The following is an 18,791-nucleotide window of genomic DNA, read 5'->3' on the forward strand; positions in this document are numbered from 1 at the left end:
GGGCAAGTGCATTCATTGTGGCTTCTGGCAGAAGGAAGGGAGCGGTGATGCGACATATTTTACCCTTTGCTGTCTTGTGGTTGCTGTTGTCCCAGGGGAGGTGTTGGGATGGCTGGAAGGTGTGGATCTGAGGAAGTTTAGTCTCAAGGACTTGACGGTCACATTGGACATCATCATCCTCACCCTGCCACTTGAAATTGAGGAGTCGCCACTTGGGATATCGCATAACAGGTCAGTCTGTTATTTAACGCATTCACACGCACATACGATAACATCATTTCCAATGTTCTTGCGCATTGACTGAATGCAAGTAAGCATTGATGATTTTCTATTTGTATGTGTTGGTTGCGAATGTTTCATGTGACTTCTGCAGCCAATAGGGGGCACTACATTTACCAAAATGCAGAGAAGACAATTGTTGCTCTGCATACACATGCAACCACCCACACACACATACACACATACGCACGCATATGTTATGAACCATTGCCTGACATTATCGCCCAGCTTGCATTGCATGTTCATCTGCTGCCCGGCAGCGTGAATAAGGAAGAGGGTTGAGAGGTTTTTTTTATATTTTGTTTGCTTAATTTTTTTCTCACTTCACTCCAGGTACGCGTCTGAGAACAGCGCCTTCATACACCGCTCGCCAGCACAGGGCAGCTCCTACCGGTCGGACGAGGAGAACATCCTGCACGGCCCACTGCTCCCCTCGGCCATTGCCGAGCTACGGTTAGGCCACCTGCCCGCGCGCCAATGCGTGCAACTGCACTGCCTCGCTATGCTGCCCTCATTCGTGTTTTGTTCACCGTGTTTCTGATCACGATGCCGTCATATATTGTCATTGTCTGTAACCGTGGTGGTGGTGGTGGCGGTGGTGGCATTAGTAGCAATGCCAGTAATACCAGAAACAGAGGCAGCAGAAGCAATGGCAGCAGTAATAACCCTATCTTTACGATCATCCTCAGCAGTAGTAATAACAGTAGCAGAAACATCATCAGCATCGTCCTCATCGGCAGTAGCAATAACAGCAGCAGAAATATCGTTATCAGCAGCAGCTCCTTTGCCATCGTCATCACCACCAGTATCATTATCGCCAGGAGCAGCAAGGCACATAATTGCAATCTCAGAGCCACAAAGCAAGCAATGCTAAAGCCTGAATTCAAGCCCTTGGACTGGGCGCACCTCTATTTCTCACGCACTTATCTCCCACCTTGTGCTTTTGTCATTGACGACAGTGAGGGAATACCGACCCCCTTGTCCAACCTGACGGAGACACACAGGCAAGCCGTCTTGGACACCGTCGAGGAGGTAACTTTGAGCGCAAGAACACGGAGTCTTTTACAAACGCCTCTACTACCAACAGTGTCATCTTCATTCTGTTCATCCCCACATGATCATGAGGAATGTAACAATTCACTCACCTCTCAATTCGATAAACTGTTACAAATCGGCACCATGATTATATTGGAAGTATTCACCATTGTGGTGAGCAGTGCAGCACGTGTAATGGCTGCAGGGTTTACCTGAGGAAATTGTATGCAACACCTTTGCATTGCAAACAATCAATTCCTGCACGCCACGGTTCAATGCTTTTATCGTGAGTGGAAAAATCAGTTTTATTTAACGGATTGATGACTAAGTACATGCCTATTCAGCATTATTGGGTTTTCACCACCAATATACGAGTCACCAGGAATAAATCGGCATCATCACTTTACCACCACCTTCATCGTCACCATTACTACTACCACTTTCAGCATCATCAACACCACCATTTCGATCACAATTGCCATCATTTTGTTAATTATATTAACCATCACCACCACCTTTCATAATACAGGTGTTTTTGGGTTAGATCGTGTAAATATATAAATGTGGTTAAACCCGCCACCACCAGACAGCCAATTAGTGAGGGTTGTCACGTGAACAGAACGTGCCAATTAATCATTAGTACAGCACACCAGTGTGTTGGAGAGCCAAGCCACAACATTTACAATCTGAGTACGACGTTTTCGCCAGTAATTACAACTAGCTTCATCAGGCGACAGTCAGATTTGTGGCTTGGTTCTCCAACACACCGGTATGCTGTACTAGTGATGAATTGGCATGTTCTATTTACGCAACAACTCCGCTGCTTCTGACCCAGTAATCTGGCTTGACCACCTGGGTGTGAGATTGTAGTTGTTGCTCTGCATCTACATCAGCCGTACGAAAGAAGAAGTTTGACAACCCATCTCCACCCTGCTTGTTGCTCCTCCTCCTCCCGCTGCTGCTGCCGCCCAACGCAGGTGCGCTGGCTGCTTCGCGACGAGGTGGTGTCGGCTCTGCGCGTGTCTCGCTCCACGTCGCGCCGCTCCCTCGCCTCGGTGGCCGCCCATGTGTCGCGCTCACGGGACCGCCCCTCCTGCCTCACGGAGCACGTGGCGCTGCAGTTTGTGTTCGGGCCCGACCAGTCCATGAGTCGCTTCATGCGGGTGAGAGAGTGAGAAGAGAGGAGTGATTGGATACGCCACAAGTGTCAGGGAACCATTCGCCTGCGGGCCGGATACAGCTCATGACTTCTAAGTCTGCTTTTAGACCATAAAGCAAGATTGCTTCTGCCCCAATCACAAATGCTGTAACCATGTTCTACTACTACTACAACCTGTCTCTGAATATCTTTTAGTGTCTCCATCTATCCCCTCGTCTTTCTTCATGTCTCCTTGTGTTTGAAGCATTTATTTAATATGTCCCTACATCTCCACATGTCTGCATGTTCCCACACTGATATCACGTATCTGTATATTTCAACTTGTCCCCACGTTTCTGTATTACCCAGATGTCTCCGCATGCCTCGCCGTGCCCCAGATCTTAATTTGTCTCCTGGCTCCATATGTCCCCACATTTCTCCTCATCTCCACGTGTGTCTCAATGTTACCACATCTCAGTAGTTTCTCTGTCACCGTGTGCGTCTGTTTGCAAAAGTCTCTTCATGCTTCTACGCGTCTCCATATGTTTCTGCATGTGCTCGCGTTTTTCTATACACTTATACGGGACTCGTTTTTCATGGAAAAAGAATGGATAATGCACTAACATGATGACAAATGTGTGTTAATAGCTTCAAAAAGGTGAGTCTCCACTGGTTCGCCATCATTGTCAACACGTGCCTGGAATCATCTCCAGGTGGTCTCCATTGCCCGGAGGCAGCAGATTTGCTGTGGTATTGTTCGAAATTATTAGAAGTGTTTTAAAAAAAATGTAAACACCCTGTGTAATGCTTATCTTCATGTGTATTTGTGTTTGTCTCCAGGAGCTGGAGTCAATGGACATGGGACAGAAATATGAGCTCCTTCGATCTGGAGAATTTCACTTTGTGGCCCTACGGGAAACACGGGACACAGAGCCCTCGCTCAACGCGGATATCGGCAACACTACCAGCGTTGAAGCCCCTGCAGCCACCGCTAGTGGTGGGGGGGGTGGTGGTGGTGATGGTGGTGATGGTGGTGGTGTTCATGATGCTGCCAGTGCTGATGGTGTTGCAGTTGATAGTAGGGCTCGTGATGATACTGATGCCATAGCAGATACTGATGCCATAGCAGCAGCAGCTACTGCTGCTGTCGATGTTAGTGCTGTTGATTCTATTTCTGTTGAGGCTGCTGTTGACGGTAGCGTCGTTGACCCTGCTGTTGATGGTGCAGCTCACGATGACACTTGCTGTGACTGCTTCTGTTGACACCACCACCACTGTCACCACCAACGTCATCGAAGACAGTAGCTCAAATGATGGCATTACCTCTCCCACGCCTGCCATAGACGTCCATATTGAAGATAGCGAAGAAAGCGTCGTCACGAAAGACGCGCCGAATTCACCAGAGGGTGAAGAATCTCTCTCTGCGGAACGTGCTGCCTCTGACACCGGTAATGATTACATGCAAAGGCACCAGCTGGTCCCCTTGCTGTTTGTATCTTAGTAGTGAAAGGGCAATGGTGATGATCATGGTGAAGATGGTGATGCCAGTGAGCTGATGTTGGTTTCAATTGTGATGTGGATGAACATGATGACAGCAGTAGTGGTGGGTGGTAATCCTGCTGATGTTCCAGGTAAATAGTCCACTGCTCACTGGCTAGAGATCTTTCTTCTTCTCTCCCTTTGATAGTTACTTTATGTCCAGTGTTTAAAAGATGCTGTCACAATTACATTGACAGCACCTCAAATGATGGAAATGCTGCTGACGAGAAATTTTATGATAAGTTTGCTTCTCCACGATGTTGATTTATGAGCTGAGTTGACCCTCTGATCAGGATTTAAACTCAAGACCTACTTGTGGTCTGAGTCCTTTGAACTTTGCAGTCTCTGAGTTCAAAGCAAACCCTTGTAACACCGTTTTGAGACTAAAGAAAGCTGTCTGGTGTGGACCAATCCGTTTTAAAGACAATGCATATATTATCAGTTTTTTTTTTTGCATTTTGACCACAAGTATTGTGGTTAATGCAGACATGATTCCTTGTTAAAGGTTTCAGTTTGGTGTTTTAACATCTTAACACCTGTTTGTTGCCAGAAAAAAGGGAAACCTATTCTCATTAAATGGGTAGCAGCACTTTGTAGGAAGCCAGTAGCAATTGTCTTGGGAGAGACTGGCCTCTGAGTTGGGCCACATTTTGAGTCGTGTATCTACGTACGTTGGTAATGTGCTACTGTGCTGCACTACAAACGCCCCATGGTGTTCTTGTGGTATTCTTGACAATAACACCAGGCAGAATTTGTTTGAGGCTACATCCTGCTGAGACTTTGAACAGATGAAACTGAAAATAATGCCGCTTCAAAAGCGTTCAGAGGGCCTATAGGCCGATGGACATAATTGTTCTTTTTTACAAGAAAGCGCCTGTTTCCTAACTTAGGATTTATGAATTCTTGTAATGTATTTTTTATCTTCTTGGTTCTTTTGGTGAAGTGAAATAATAAAATAATAAAAATAAAACATAATAAAATACAATTCTCACAACGTTTCGGCCACAACGCAAGCAGCCGTCCTCAGGTGAAGAACAGGGCTGTCGGAAAGACAGCGTCTGAAATTTCAGACGCTGTCTTTCCGACAGCCCTCTGAAATTTCAGATGCTGTCTTTCCGATAGCCCTGTTCTTCGGCCACAACGCAAGCAGCCGTCCTCAGGTGATCTCAGACGCTGTTTTTCCGACAGCCCTGTGAAATTTCAGACGCTGTCTTTCCGACAGCCCTGTTCTTCACCTGAGGACGGCTGCTTGCGTTGTGGCCGAAACGTCGTGAGAATTGTATTTTATTATGTTAATTTTAGTTTTATTATTTCCCTTGTACGTGACTTTACCGAAAGAACCAAGAAGATGAATCCCTGCAGTCACGAAAGCTTTAAATCGGTATTTGTTTATTTTCCTATTTTAGGCCGAGAATGCATTGTGGAGGGTGACACCGAGATGGGCCGGCGAGGGGGGCCTGAGGACCCCGTGAGGCGTCCACCGCTCATGCCGGACTTCTGGCTCATCCTGCGCGTTCAGCCAGACCGAGTCACTGTCTTCACGCACTCCAGGTCGGCTTACCCGTGACGAAGAGATGTTATTGTGGTGGTGGTAGTGTTTGCGACAGAGGTGGTGGTTCCGATCGTGTATTATGTGATGGTATAACATCTCCATCGAACCAGCCAGGTGGCTCAACAGTCGATTGAGCGGCTCCGAATCGGAATTTTGTGAGTTCAAATCTTGGTTGGGGGGGGGCTGATTAAGAGTTGATGAAATAAGTGCCGCTTTGTCAGGAAGTCAACAGTGTGTGTGTCCTACAAAGAGACTTGCCCCCTGGCCATAGGAATGAGGAATTGTCGCTACTGGTTTTGAGCGGTAAATAGTCGATGCGCGCCACCACCTTCAAAGTTCATTTGAGCAGGAAATCACTTTGAGTTTTAATGTGTAGTCGGAGTAGTTGAGATGGTTGTGTTACTGCTGCTGCTGCTGCTTTCACTCCTGCAACTGCTTCTGCTCCTGCTGCTACTATAACCACTACTATTGCTCCTGCTAGTACTATTGAACATTTGCTTTTATTTCTATATTTGAAGCTTTCGTGACTGCAAGGGTTCATACTCTTTGGTTTTTTTTCGGTAAAGTCACGTAGGTATAAAATAAAATAAATGAAAACAACTAAATTAAATCACGACGTTTCGGACACACTTAAGCGGTTGTGCTTTCGCTACGTTGTCCCCACCTGAAGAAGGACGCTTGTGTTACGCCCGAAACGTCGTGATTTAATTTAGTTGTTTTCATTTATTTTATTTTTTACCTACGTGACTTTACCGGAAAAAAAAACTAAGTATTTGCTTTTATGTTTATATTTTAACGAACTCTAGATAGTATATATATTATGTTGTCAACGGATAAAATGTTATGTTTAAGTATTAATGCGATGATGCGTGGCAGATTTATACCAGCAAGGCGACCACGTGTTTAAGCAAAAGCAAAAATAAAATTGTCTTGACTTGACAATGCACAGTTGCTATTACGATTGCTGTTACTGCTACTACTATACTCATGTTATGGCTGTAGTTGCTGTTGCTGCTGCTCTTGCTGCAACAACTACTGCTGCTTCTATTATTGCTCTTCCTAATACTGCTGCTGCTCGACTGACCTTGATTTTTATGTCCATCAGGAGTCTCGTCGTCTCATTGGGCTCTATGGCTCATACCTCGCCCTTGTCGTCGTCATCATCATCAGCAGCATCATCAGCATCTTCATCATCGTTGTCATTGGCAGACAATGAGCCCGAATTCCTTTCAGTCCACCTAATGGTCGTGAAGAAAATTGCTGAGATTTGTCGTGTGGTGAACCAGGTGAGGTACCTCTCACTCTACCTCTGTGTCGTTTATGCGATTTCATATTGGGCGTTCATGAAGTCTTTTCGTGTATGTACATGTATGTGGCTGTGTGTGTGCGTGTGTCTGTCATAGTTGCTCTCTAACAGCACTTTCCCCAAAACGTTTGTTAGGCTATAAGGGGGACCTTTGTATCTGTGTGTGTACACAAAAGAGGGAGCAGTTGTGTAATTGTTAGCACTCTGTGCTATGAACCTGGTGCATCCAGTGATTCCCCCTGATGACCAATAACTGGAAATATTTGAACTGTACCTGGGCCTCCCTTAGGTTAATTCAGCCTTAACTCAGTGCCTGGTGTGGTGTGTAAACATCAGTTCGGGGAGAAAAAGGTTACCGGATGTGCTGTTGGCCACCCACCCCCACTCCCTCGTGTGCTGTACTGGCTTTCATCGGTGCTCGTTAATATTGGCCCAACAAGTCTGTCTGAGACTATAGGCGGGATCTTTGTCTTTGCATACATATTAATGTCTATGTACATGTGTATATCTGCATGCATATTGTTTGTATGCTTTTGGGTTTATAGTTGGTTTATTCAATAAGTAGTGTGGACTTTTGACACTGACTTTTTAGGCAAGAAAACATGGAATGCTGGGATATAAACCTGGCAATGATATGCAAAAGTTTTCCCAAGCTTTGCCACTAGATGTCTATGTTGCCAGTGATTAAACACAGTGGTGACCTTGCACATTTGTACTTGACAACAATGCGATGAAAATGTATCGATGAATGTAGTTCCGCTTGGGTGACAACTCTAAGAATCGTAGCAATGTTTGCATGGCGGTGGCATTGTCGCATTGAGATTTTAACAAATGCATTCCCTTCATGTCGGAATCTGGCCGATTTAAAGCATTACAATGCAAATTCTGTTTTGTGTTCTTCCGTTGTCATGTTTGATGTGCAGTTGCGCAAGGCAGCCGCCATGTTCATTGATCACGTCATGTCTTTCGTCTAGCTGCCTTATCTAGAAATATATCGCGTGTCAGAACCAGGGGCGTGCTCCATGGTTACTTGGCAATTGTTACCAAAATTGTACAAATGTAGTTTACAGAATTTAACGGTGTGTAATCGCTGTAATTTTATCTTAAACACTTCACCTGTTTCCACAGAGCCTTCTCCTTCAGGACCTTCATGACACGCGCTGCTGTAACTCTCTGCTCGTGGCCGAAAGCGAGGAGGACATATGGAAGCCAGAGTCGGCGTACAGTTCCTACCGGCACAAACACTACATCACTGAAGGTCGCTCGCTGCCACCCACGCCTCTGTGCATACTTGTGCCAATCTGTATCGGTGCGTGTCTATCTCTTTTGAGTGTCTCCGAGTGTATCCATCGGTCTCCGGAGGGTGTGATGAACGTGTTTTGGCAGAGGGCAAGAAAAATAGGCAGAGTGTCCTGCCAGGCAAAAATGGCCTCCCATCAATATGCCAGTTGTCCTGTATATTTATCTTCTGTGTGTATGTGTGTGTATTTATTTGACTTTCTGGATTGTTCTCGCTCTCTGTGTGTCTCTATCTCTGCATGTCTGTCTGACTTGGTCTCTTTCTATCTTTTTCTATCGCCTTGTCTTTATAAATTTCTATCTTTGTGTGTCTGTGTCTCTCTTTGTCTCTGTCTTTCTGTTTCTCCATGCTTCTTACCGTCTTAGTTTCTCTTATCTCCTCCATCTTTAACTCTACTTTTCTCTGTGATTGTCTTTGTCTCTCTAGACTTAGCAGTTGTTCTAGATTTGAAGTTTTCGTGACTGCAAGGATTCATATTCTTAGTTTTTTTCGGTAAAGTCACGTAGGTAAAAAATTAAAATTCATAAAAGTAAAATAAAATAAAAATCACGACGTTTCGGAGGCAACACAAGCTTCCGTCTTCAGGTGGAACCGTCACAGCACGATAGCTGTATCAAGTGATACAGCAGTTGTTGACCTATGTCTGGGTATAAACTGCCAGGCCATGTGTGTATGTTCTTCAAATGTTTCTTTGGCTCACTCCGGTGTCTTTTGTTTCCTAGATTATGGAGCTGATGACGGCTATCAGAGTAAAGACTACCTGGCTGCCTCCATGCTCTTCATGCCTGGTCACTTTGCGTGTGACATCATGTGGACCACCATCATCCCCGTACATCCACGCTTACGCATGGCCCCCAGCTTGGCTGGCAGCAAAGGTGACAGATCCTGACAGCATTAACCTGTCACTGATACTGACAATAGCATTAACCTGTCACTGATACTGACAATAGCATTAACCTGTCACTGATACTGACAATAGCATTATAAACTACCTGACGCTGACAACAGCATGGGCACGAACAGTACCATTGTGACAATGACAGTGACAGTGACGAATCCTGCTCATCTGCAAAGTGATGCACTCTTTTTCTATCTTGTGGAACTATTCACGTTTACAAAGATAGATTAAATGAAGATGGTCAAGAAGAGCATCAGATGCGGAATTAACTTTTGTCATCCTACTGGGAGGTGAATACAAGGGGTGACTGATGACAATCGTGTTCTTTTTGCCTCCACAGTTACAGTTTGGATTTTAAAAATAATTTTCACTTATGCATCCGATATCCTCATCGCCCATCGGAAGTCCTGATGCGGTTTATTAGCGTTCATTGTCTCCGTGATAGTGCGAAGCCAGGAGCTTCAGCTGTAAGATCTCCAATTAGTTCTCCTGTTTTTGACATCTGACACTGTCATACTGGCATTGTACACTGATATTGTGAAATTTACTTTGTAACACTAAAATTAGTGATTTAAAGCTTTCGTGACTGCAGGGATTCATATTATTGGTTCTTTCGGTAAAGTCACGTAGAAGGGAAATAATAAAATAATATTTTATTACTTTAAATAATAAAATATAAAATAATACTTTATTCATAATCAACGTTTTTGGGTTTAGATCGCGTTACTTATAAATGTGTCGTAACCCTCCACCACCCGACACGGCCAATCAGTAAAAAAGTGTCACGTTGACAAAAGACAAATAGTTCACTGCTTTGTCAACGTGACACTTTTTTACTGATTGGGCGTGTCGGGTGGTGGAGGGTTACGACACATTTATAAATAACGCGATCTAAACCCAAAAACGTTGATTATGAATAACATTGGTCGCGAAAGCCTACGTGTTAATACTTTATTATTTCCCTTCTACATGACTTTGACGCATCGTAATTTACCTATAGCCTTCATAATCATCTCAAATCTGTGTCCTTACATGCGGAGTGTAAATATGGCACACAATGAGTCTAATATTGTGATACCGACACGATTGCACTGATACCGACACTGGCACTATATATACTGTTACATTGGCACTGTGAACGTGACACTGTAACACTGGCACTATATATACTGTTACATTGGCACTGTGAACGTGACACTGTAACGCTGACACATACCCACTGTGACACTGGCACTATATTATATACTGTAACACTGGCACTATATTATATACTGTTACACTGGCACTGTGAACGTGACACTGTAACACTGACACATACCCACTGTAACACTGGCACTATATTATATACTGTAACACTGGCACTATATTATATACTGTTACACTGGCACTGTGAACGTGACACTGTAACACTGACACATACCCACTGTGACACTGGGGCCTGGGCCCTGTGACTCTAACGATGACGCCGACAGATCTTTTCTGGCAGCAAAGGTGGTACGCGTTGACAGCAACAATGACACTTTGACACTAACATTGACTCAACATACATGGCACACGTAAGTCAAAGTGTGTCTGCTCATCTCTGGGGGTCCTGAGCCAGTGGTGGAAACTCCACATTCCTATGCCACATGCATGTGAGTCTCTCCATAGAAGAGCAACCAGTATCCACAATGCCAGTGTCAGAGATGCTGAACCATTATTTCTGAGGTCCTGGATTTGAGCCCTGGATACTGGTGTTTCTATCTTGCGCTCATTCTCGCCGTCACCCGAACAACAGTGCTGTCACCTGCGGGTTACACAGGTCACTCACAAGGGATAATGATCCTCTTCATCGGTCCAAGTTCATTTATTAGGTATAACCCTGTGAGCCATTCGGCTCTTGAATCGAGTGCAACCGCAACAAACAAAAAACAAAAACATGAACAAGAAAACATCTTAGAGTGACTATGTGCAAACAGAAAATCCGAGAAAAGACAGCAAAATATTGCAGAAAAAGCACTACACCAAAGCTGTGCAAAAATCCCAGTGGGATGCAAGTCAAACAACAACAACCACAAGACAACTCCGATTAAGGCCATCAGTCTAACTCTGTACTACAACAAACAAACATGGCCAAACCCAAAAACTTTTCGAAAATCACCAAAATAAAGCCATAAAAGCAATAAAACAGTGATCATAGGAACTGTGACCGAATTTTCACAATAAACAACGTAAACAACATGTACTACCAAACTCTGCAGCCATAGCTGGTCCTTACCTGATTAAATAGAGGATGTCAATTGTGAGAGATAAACAACCTTTGTGAGTTCTCGCCTCTTAAAGGAGTTAATTTGAGTGATTTTATTGAAGTGTGAAGGAGGAAACTCGAATGTCTTGAAAGCCCATCGTGCATATGAAGGGAGACCATAAGAATATAACAAGAGATAATTTCATTTATTTTTCTTGCTCTTGTTTTTCCTGCAGGCATGCAGTCACTGCGATCGGCACTTGCCGCTTTCTCCGTGGGGAATCGCAAGAACATGTATGTTTATCAAGAGAGGTCAACAGGAGCGGTCTGCTATCTCAGGTGCGGTTTGTGGGGTAATTATCGTTAACATCATCTTCATTCACGCTATCCGCATAATTTTTGTCATCAAAACTACACTCCGTGGTGATAGTGCGTTGGCAATGATGCGCAAATAACGATGACGCCCGAATAACAAAAAAGCACGCGTAACAAATAACTCGCCACATTTGTCAAAAACACTGCCTTAATAGGAAAAGTAAATAAAAGACATCGTGTTTGGCAATGACCCTTCTTCAGAGCCTTCATTAGCAATAAAGACGGTCATTTTCCGAAATGCCACCTATGATATACTTTTACTTTCAAAGCCATAGTGTTATTAACGAAGGTGAGTTTTATGTTCTTTGCTGTCATAATCATTAACAGCGGTCGCATAATCATCACCAGAAGCAGGATTAACATCAGTTTCATAATAATAATTTTAATTATAATCAGCAGCATCTACGGAATCATTCTGATAATTAATTATGAGCTTCATTATTCTCATCATATTCAGCAGCATCACATACACCCTTGTCATCTGTGGCATCGGCTTCATCATCTTTCTCATAAGCAGCAGTCGCATCACCTCAATCATCAGCATCAAATTACTGAGGTTATTAAGTGTGTGTGTGTAACAATTATAATCATTCGTAAGACTCTTTCATGTCGAGCCAATTGCATAAATGAGTGCTTAGTTAGCTTTTGTGCTTATGTATATGTGTGTGTGTGTATGTTGAACTTATTTGCATAAATGAGTGCTTAGTTTGGTAACGCATGTCCTTATGTATGTGTGTGTATGTATGTTGGACTTTTTGGGCACAGCACGTAACCAACCATGCTAATCCTGCCAGTATCCAGTGGGGAACAATGCCACTTCCTTTCGGCTTTTAATATCACTCATCATAAAAGTACTAGAAATTGTAGAAAAAAAACAGTGTCATCGTATTTGAATTTAGCACCCACAAAAATATCCAGATACAAACATGAGTAGGTTTGCTTAAAATATTACAATGTTTTTCTTCAGGCCATGAGGTATAAGCATCGGCATGTCTTATATTTTAAGCCAAGCTTCAGTTTACTCGCCATGTTGTGTTTATGCATGTGTTTTAGTTTAAACGTGTGTGTTGGGATGGGATGGTATTTGAATATATATATCAGCTCTGGGTAGACAGTCTAGCACAAGGGTCGGCAACCTACGGCTCCAGAGCTGCATGTGGCTCTTTAAGGAATGCTTCATGACGTTATCTATTAAGGACCACGTCTCGTATTCACATGCATTGCAACTCTTGAAATGTTGAGTTTTCCGAATGAAAATGAAATGGCTCTATTTGTTATTTTGGTTGCCGACCCACTGGTCTGGCATGTTGCCCGTCACATCACACGTGATTTACTTACCCTCGTTACCCTCGTTACCCTCGTAAGTAATCGTTGTCTCTTAGGTTTAGATCGGGGATACTTTCTCTTTCATCTATGCATCCGATTGTGTGTGACTGTGTGGAGTGGAAGTGGCGTGGTTAGCGCATTGCGTTACGAACCCGGTGACCCGAGTTTGATTCCTGCTCACGGCCAACACCAGTGACGATTATCTGAACTAGTCCTGGGCCTCCCCTAGATCGACTCAGCCTCAAATGAGTACCTGGTGCGATGTGGAAACATCAACACTGGGGAGACAAAGGCGGCCGGGCGTGGTGTTGGCCACAAAGTAATGTGCCGTGCCGGGCCTTCATAGGTGCTCGCTACCAGCACTTGCCCCAACAGTCTATTCAGGCTATATACGGCAGATCTTTCTATATATGCTGTGCAGATCTGTGTATACATCTACTGTATATATGCTATTTGAATACTTGTCTGTGCGTGTTTGCGTGTGCATGCTCCTCTGTGCACTTATGCCTGTTTCATACCTGCCATTAACTCAAAGCCTTTTCCAATAAAATCTATTCACCTAATCCCATAAAACATTTAACAGGGCCAATTTGGCCAAGAAAATCAACGCTTTTCCTTCCTTAACTAATCTTTGGGTTTTTCTTGTTTTGTTGTTCATTGCAATTAACCCTTTAACAAAGTGAAAGTCTTTGAGATACAATTACGGCAAATATTATTTATTTAACTATTTAAGGACCCATTGTTCTTAGTAACATGCTAACAATGTATCTTTACTTATGCGTGCACATGTGCTTATGTACTCGTATGCGTGTACATGTCGTGTTGCGGGCATGTTCGTGTGCGTATGTGTCTACGCTGTGATTCCAGCTCCCCGAGTTCACATGTTTATGAATAACGTAATTGTTAAGTGATATTTCAAGTGGTCCGAGGTCTCTCCCACACGTTGACTTGGCTCTAAATGTGTATCAGGTGTGGTACTGGCCACATTCCTCCCTTGCGTGCTATGCAAACCTGAATGGGTGTGTGTTTTTAAGAGCACTTGCTCCGACAGTTTTTATTGCTGTATGGGTGATCTTTTGTTTATGTGTGCGTGTGTATTTCTATGTGGAGGAGAGTAGTGTCGTGGTTAGTGCATTGTCTTGCGAGCTCGGTGACCCGAGTTCGATTCTTGCCTGCAGCCAACATTAGTGAGGTCTATCTTAGCTGGTTATGGGCCTCCCCTAGGTTGTCTCAACCTTAAATGAGTACCTGGTGTGATTTGAAAAAAAACATCAACATTGGGGAGACAGGCAGCCGGGCATGATCCTGGCCACCCACCCCTCGTGTATCATGCCGGCCTTAATAGGTGCTCGCTTAACAGCACTTGCGCCCCCGCCCTCCCCACAGTCGGTTAAGGCTTTGGTAGAGGAGTGGGGGGATTTTTGTGTTTGAGTGTATGAGTGTACGAGTGTGCGTGTGAGCTGCAATATTACAAATTGGACTACATACAGGATTAGACAGACTTGCCAGTGCACGTTTCATATTGAACAACGACACAATTTTTATAATGGACTATGGTTGGGGTGGGTGGGGAGGTGGGGGGGGGTGTGTTCCATTTCTGACACGATGACATCATTTCCCTTACTCCATTAGGGAAATGAAGTCCTGTTAAACCAAAGTGACCTTAATCATAAGAATGGCAACATTAATAATGATAATAATTCCTTATTTACCCACGGAAGACCTTGAATTTTTTCAAGTACAACTGTTTTTTGCGAAGCCAAAAGATGATAGGTTTTAAAGTCATTGAAGGGATATGCTTGCTCTCAATTTATGAGCTATATTAATGCTGGTTTGACAGTGCTGTATGATTAAAGTGTTCAAATCTAAAAAGGGAAAACTAACTTAGCACTTAGGAATACGTTTTAGTAGCAGCATTATATCATAATTGTAATGTGCAGCAGCATCAGAAAGTTAATATTTTCTTTTATTTGCGTACCTTTGCGTTGTCTTTGTAACCATACATATGTATCTATATTTAAATTGAGTTCTATTAGTATGCATTGACACATCTCCAGGGATTAATTTAAGGGATGGCCCAGAACCAGTTTAGATACCACTTACCACTCTTGCTATCGAATTAGGAATTGTGTGTGTATGTGTGTGCACTTGCATGTTTAATGGCGTGTGCATGTGTGTGTGTGAGTATATTGTTCATTTGTGTCTTGCCACAGGCTTATCGAGGAGTCCGCTGCCACCAGAACTTCCTTTGATTCCAACAAGGAGGGGATTCCATCGGCAGCATCGCTTCAATCCCCCGTCATAGCGTCCCCCTTCATGTCTCTCACACGCAGCCAGGAGCCTACAGCCACAACAGATGAGCCCGTGGTGAGCCCTGGCCCCAGTAGAGACTCGGCTCCAGGAGATCAGGCTTTAAAATCCGTTTTGATTGAGACTTGAAACCAGCATGCTGGTTTTCAGAATCCGTCTTAATTGAGACTTGGTTCCAGGGGCCCAGGTTTGGGGATTGTAATTTATTGAGACCAGGTTTCAATACAAGGGCGGTGACATGGCCTAGCGCATTGGCCACTTGTTGCAAAGGTTCACGATTCGAATTCAGTAGCAACTCCCTGATTTTAATACTGCGTGAATATGAACTGTAAAAATAAACGCCGTGTACTTCACGGTGGACGTTAAATATCCTGTGACGTTATTTGCAAGAGTAGGCCATTATGTGCCAGCGCCGTCGCGGTCCAAGTTTGCCAAATTAAAAAAGGTACCCGCAAATTACTCAATTTGGATATACATAGCAGTCATTGTTCCCTCGCTGCCAAAACTTGGCAGAACCCACCTGAAAAAAAGTCATGATTCTCATTGAGGCTTTACTGGATAAACAAACAAAAATAGTCTTGAGTTTTGACTTGGGCTCGGTTTTATTCGAAGTGGCTTGCGACCCTCAAAGAAATGGCGCCGCCCCCGTGGTCGCCCCCGTGAGATGTGGATCAAACAAATCACTCGTCACCGGCAAGAGTGGTTTATCCCACTGCTGTCACAAGCGGTCACACGCTTGGTGCTACGGTCCTTCGCTGACTATGCATGATGAATGAACAGGAGACAGGGTTTCGGCTTCGGGAGTCTTGGATGAGACTCGCGCAGAATGGTTTTTGAAGATAACAATCTCAATTATGTTTCGATTTAAAGCTTTCGTGACTGCAGGGATTCATCTTCTTGGTTCTTTCGGTAAAGTCACGTAGAATGGAAATAATAAAATGTTTTATTTTTATTATTTTATTATTTCTATTCTACGTGACTTTACCGAAAGAATCAAGAAGATGAATCTCAATTATGACCACATTTCAGGATCAATGTTTTGATTGAGGCTCCGCTATAGGAATCTGTTTTTCAGGATTTGTTTTGATTGGGACTCTTCTCTTTTTGTCACCCAGACGCCGCGTGGGTGGTGGGACAGGCAGGTGTCCATAGAATCCGTGAGCTCACGGACGGCAGAATCCTCCGCCCGTGCCGTCGGTCACTCGGAGAAGAACATCCGCCTCAACGTGCACGGTGTTGTACCGGCCGGTAGGCGCTGTCCCACCGACATGGCCATATCCATGGCTTGTTGGTTCATTGTCTCTGACTTGACCGTATTGAACCTGAACAGCCATTATGATTATTTTGAAAGAAATGCCTAACTCAGCTCTTGAGGGACTCCCATTAGCATGGCTGGCAACGTATGGTACGAAAGAAGTTCTATATACATACGAAGTCAGCGGTGGTTAGCGACACCCAACGTAAGGCGCGTAAGGCGCGGACCCAATATCTCAGTAGTGCTGGCACAGTATCCTTAATGCCATTATGAACCCGATCTGGCCATTGTGAGAGACTTGAGAGAGGCAGTTAAACCTGGCAATTGAACCCAGGATACATTTGTATAATCATACTTATAATTTACAACCCTTTGTCAATCCACTGCTGAATAAAAGACTTGCTATGTCGTGTCAGATGTGGAAGTTGTTTGACCATACTTCACCAAACTGGTCGGTACATGTTATACGGTACTGTATTTTGTGTTTTCTCATAGCTTCTGTATATTTTGCCTTGTATGTATTGCTTTTTACATCATTACATGCCCTCGTGTATTTATGTTGTATCGTTTTGTGTCCTCTCTTGTACTCTCTTTTTGTATTGTCAGGTCTGTACTCTTTTTTTTTCGTTAGTCTGCGATCTCTTTATTTATGACATCTTTCTCGAACTCTGTTACATTGCCTGTCGACCCGTGACACATCTGTCCGTGTTCAGCCCTTTTGCCAGTGCCAGCATTCATCAACCTGCACTGACCAGCATGGTGACATGTCCCTCAAACTCTCCACACTATCCCTCGCAGCGTAGGGAGGCCCTAATCCAGCAGCGGATGGACTAAAGGGCTGCACATGTACCCGCAGTACTGTATACCAAACCATACATCACCGACTTATCGGTTGCCAGATATTCACTGCAATACTTCGTCATGGCCAGTAGGCAGAGTAAAGAGCCACCGTGGGGGCCAGTTTACCACTTGGATTACCACTACTCAACTTTCCAAAAAGTAACATTTCTTATTTGTGAGCCATATCTATGTTTGTGTGATTTTACAAGACCTCTGTGTATTTATCTCCCTATATTTGTTGGATTAGAGGTGACAGGGCAGCTTCGAAAGGCTCTGCTGTACCATGCATGTGCATTTATCTCTATGTGCCTTTCTCTGTCTGCGTGTGTGTGTGTGTATCTGTGTGTCTATGGCTGCGTGTGTGTGTGTATCTGTGTGTCTATGGCTGCGTGTGTGTGTGTATCTGTGTGTCTATGGCTGCGTGTGTGTGTGTCTGTATCTGTGTGTGTCTATGTCGTGGGGAGGTGGTAGTGTAGCGGCTAGTGCGCTGTGCTACGAACCTGGGGACCTGGGTTCGATTCCCACTCACAGCCAACACCAGTGACGATTATATGAACCGGTCCTGGGCTTCCCCTAGGTCGACTCGGCCTCAAATGAGTACCTGGTGCGATGTGTAAACATCGCCACTAAGGAGACAAAGGCGGCCGGGCGTGGTGTTGGCCACCCTCTCCCTCGTGTGCCATGCCGGCTTACATAGGTGCTCGCTAACAGCACTTGCCCCAACAGTCTGTTAAGGCTATATGGGGATCTTTGTTTTTTTTCTACGTCTGCGTGTGTTTCTGCGTGTGTGTATCCGTGTGTGTCCTATGTCTGTGTGTGTAGGAGTGGAGGTGACAGGTGAGCTGCTCAAAGCTCTGCTGCGCCGTCTCCACGAGGCGACACTTGATGTCATCACCGTGATGCTCGTGCGCAACTGCATGCTCACGCCCGCCGACGTGCAGGTGCTGTTGATGAGCCCCCAAGTGCGGCGGTGCAAAGGGTCCCGTCCCGCTTAGGAGCTGTAAAGACAGAGGGCAGGTCCATGTCTAACTGATGAGTCCCAAACCTGGTGGGTTCGTGAGCCATGTCCGGCCGATGAGAACCGAATACAGGGCATTGGCTTATTGATGATTCTCATCCATAGGGGAAGCAGTTCCTCATGTCCTACTGATGATCCCATGTCCTATGAAACTAGAGGGTTATGTCTTAATGAGCCCTAGCAATATGAAATGAGAATTAAACGGCTTTAAATATGTTTAATGACTTCAGAGGCTAGCCATGTTGTTCTGATGAGTCCTGATAAAGTGTAATGCCTACTGAGAGAATAGGCCATTATATGTTGCGTAACAGTTTCGATACGAGGCTGGTGGTGTCCTGCTAATGAGTCCCTATCATGGGCAGCCAGAATCTCTCAACTTACTCGCTCGCCCTA

At 44.4% G+C, this 18,791-nt stretch overlaps 1 protein-coding gene across 1 annotated transcript in view; it reads left to right on the forward strand.

Annotated features, from left to right (window-relative positions):
• The window catches only part of SZT2 (SZT2 subunit of KICSTOR complex), a 111,537-nt gene that overhangs the window by 28,197 nt on the left and 64,549 nt on the right, over positions 1 to 18,791 (forward strand). The window contains 14 exon segments of the mRNA XM_061557827.1: positions 96 to 231; positions 613 to 732; positions 1,239 to 1,311; positions 2,292 to 2,477; positions 3,293 to 3,707; positions 3,709 to 3,900; positions 5,398 to 5,542; positions 6,649 to 6,829; positions 7,978 to 8,107; positions 8,872 to 9,024; positions 11,511 to 11,613; positions 15,189 to 15,342; positions 16,401 to 16,533; positions 18,203 to 18,321. Coding sequence (XP_061413811.1) covers positions 96 to 231; positions 613 to 732; positions 1,239 to 1,311; positions 2,292 to 2,477; positions 3,293 to 3,707; positions 3,709 to 3,900; positions 5,398 to 5,542; positions 6,649 to 6,829; positions 7,978 to 8,107; positions 8,872 to 9,024; positions 11,511 to 11,613; positions 15,189 to 15,342; positions 16,401 to 16,533; positions 18,203 to 18,321 — 2,240 coding nt within the window.

Source organism: Lethenteron reissneri, chromosome 24 (assembly GCF_015708825.2).
Source record: "Lethenteron reissneri isolate LAM-NWPU_2019-01 chromosome 24, ASM1570882v1, whole genome shotgun sequence".
NCBI lineage: Eukaryota > Metazoa > Chordata > Hyperoartia > Petromyzontiformes > Petromyzontidae > Lethenteron > Lethenteron reissneri.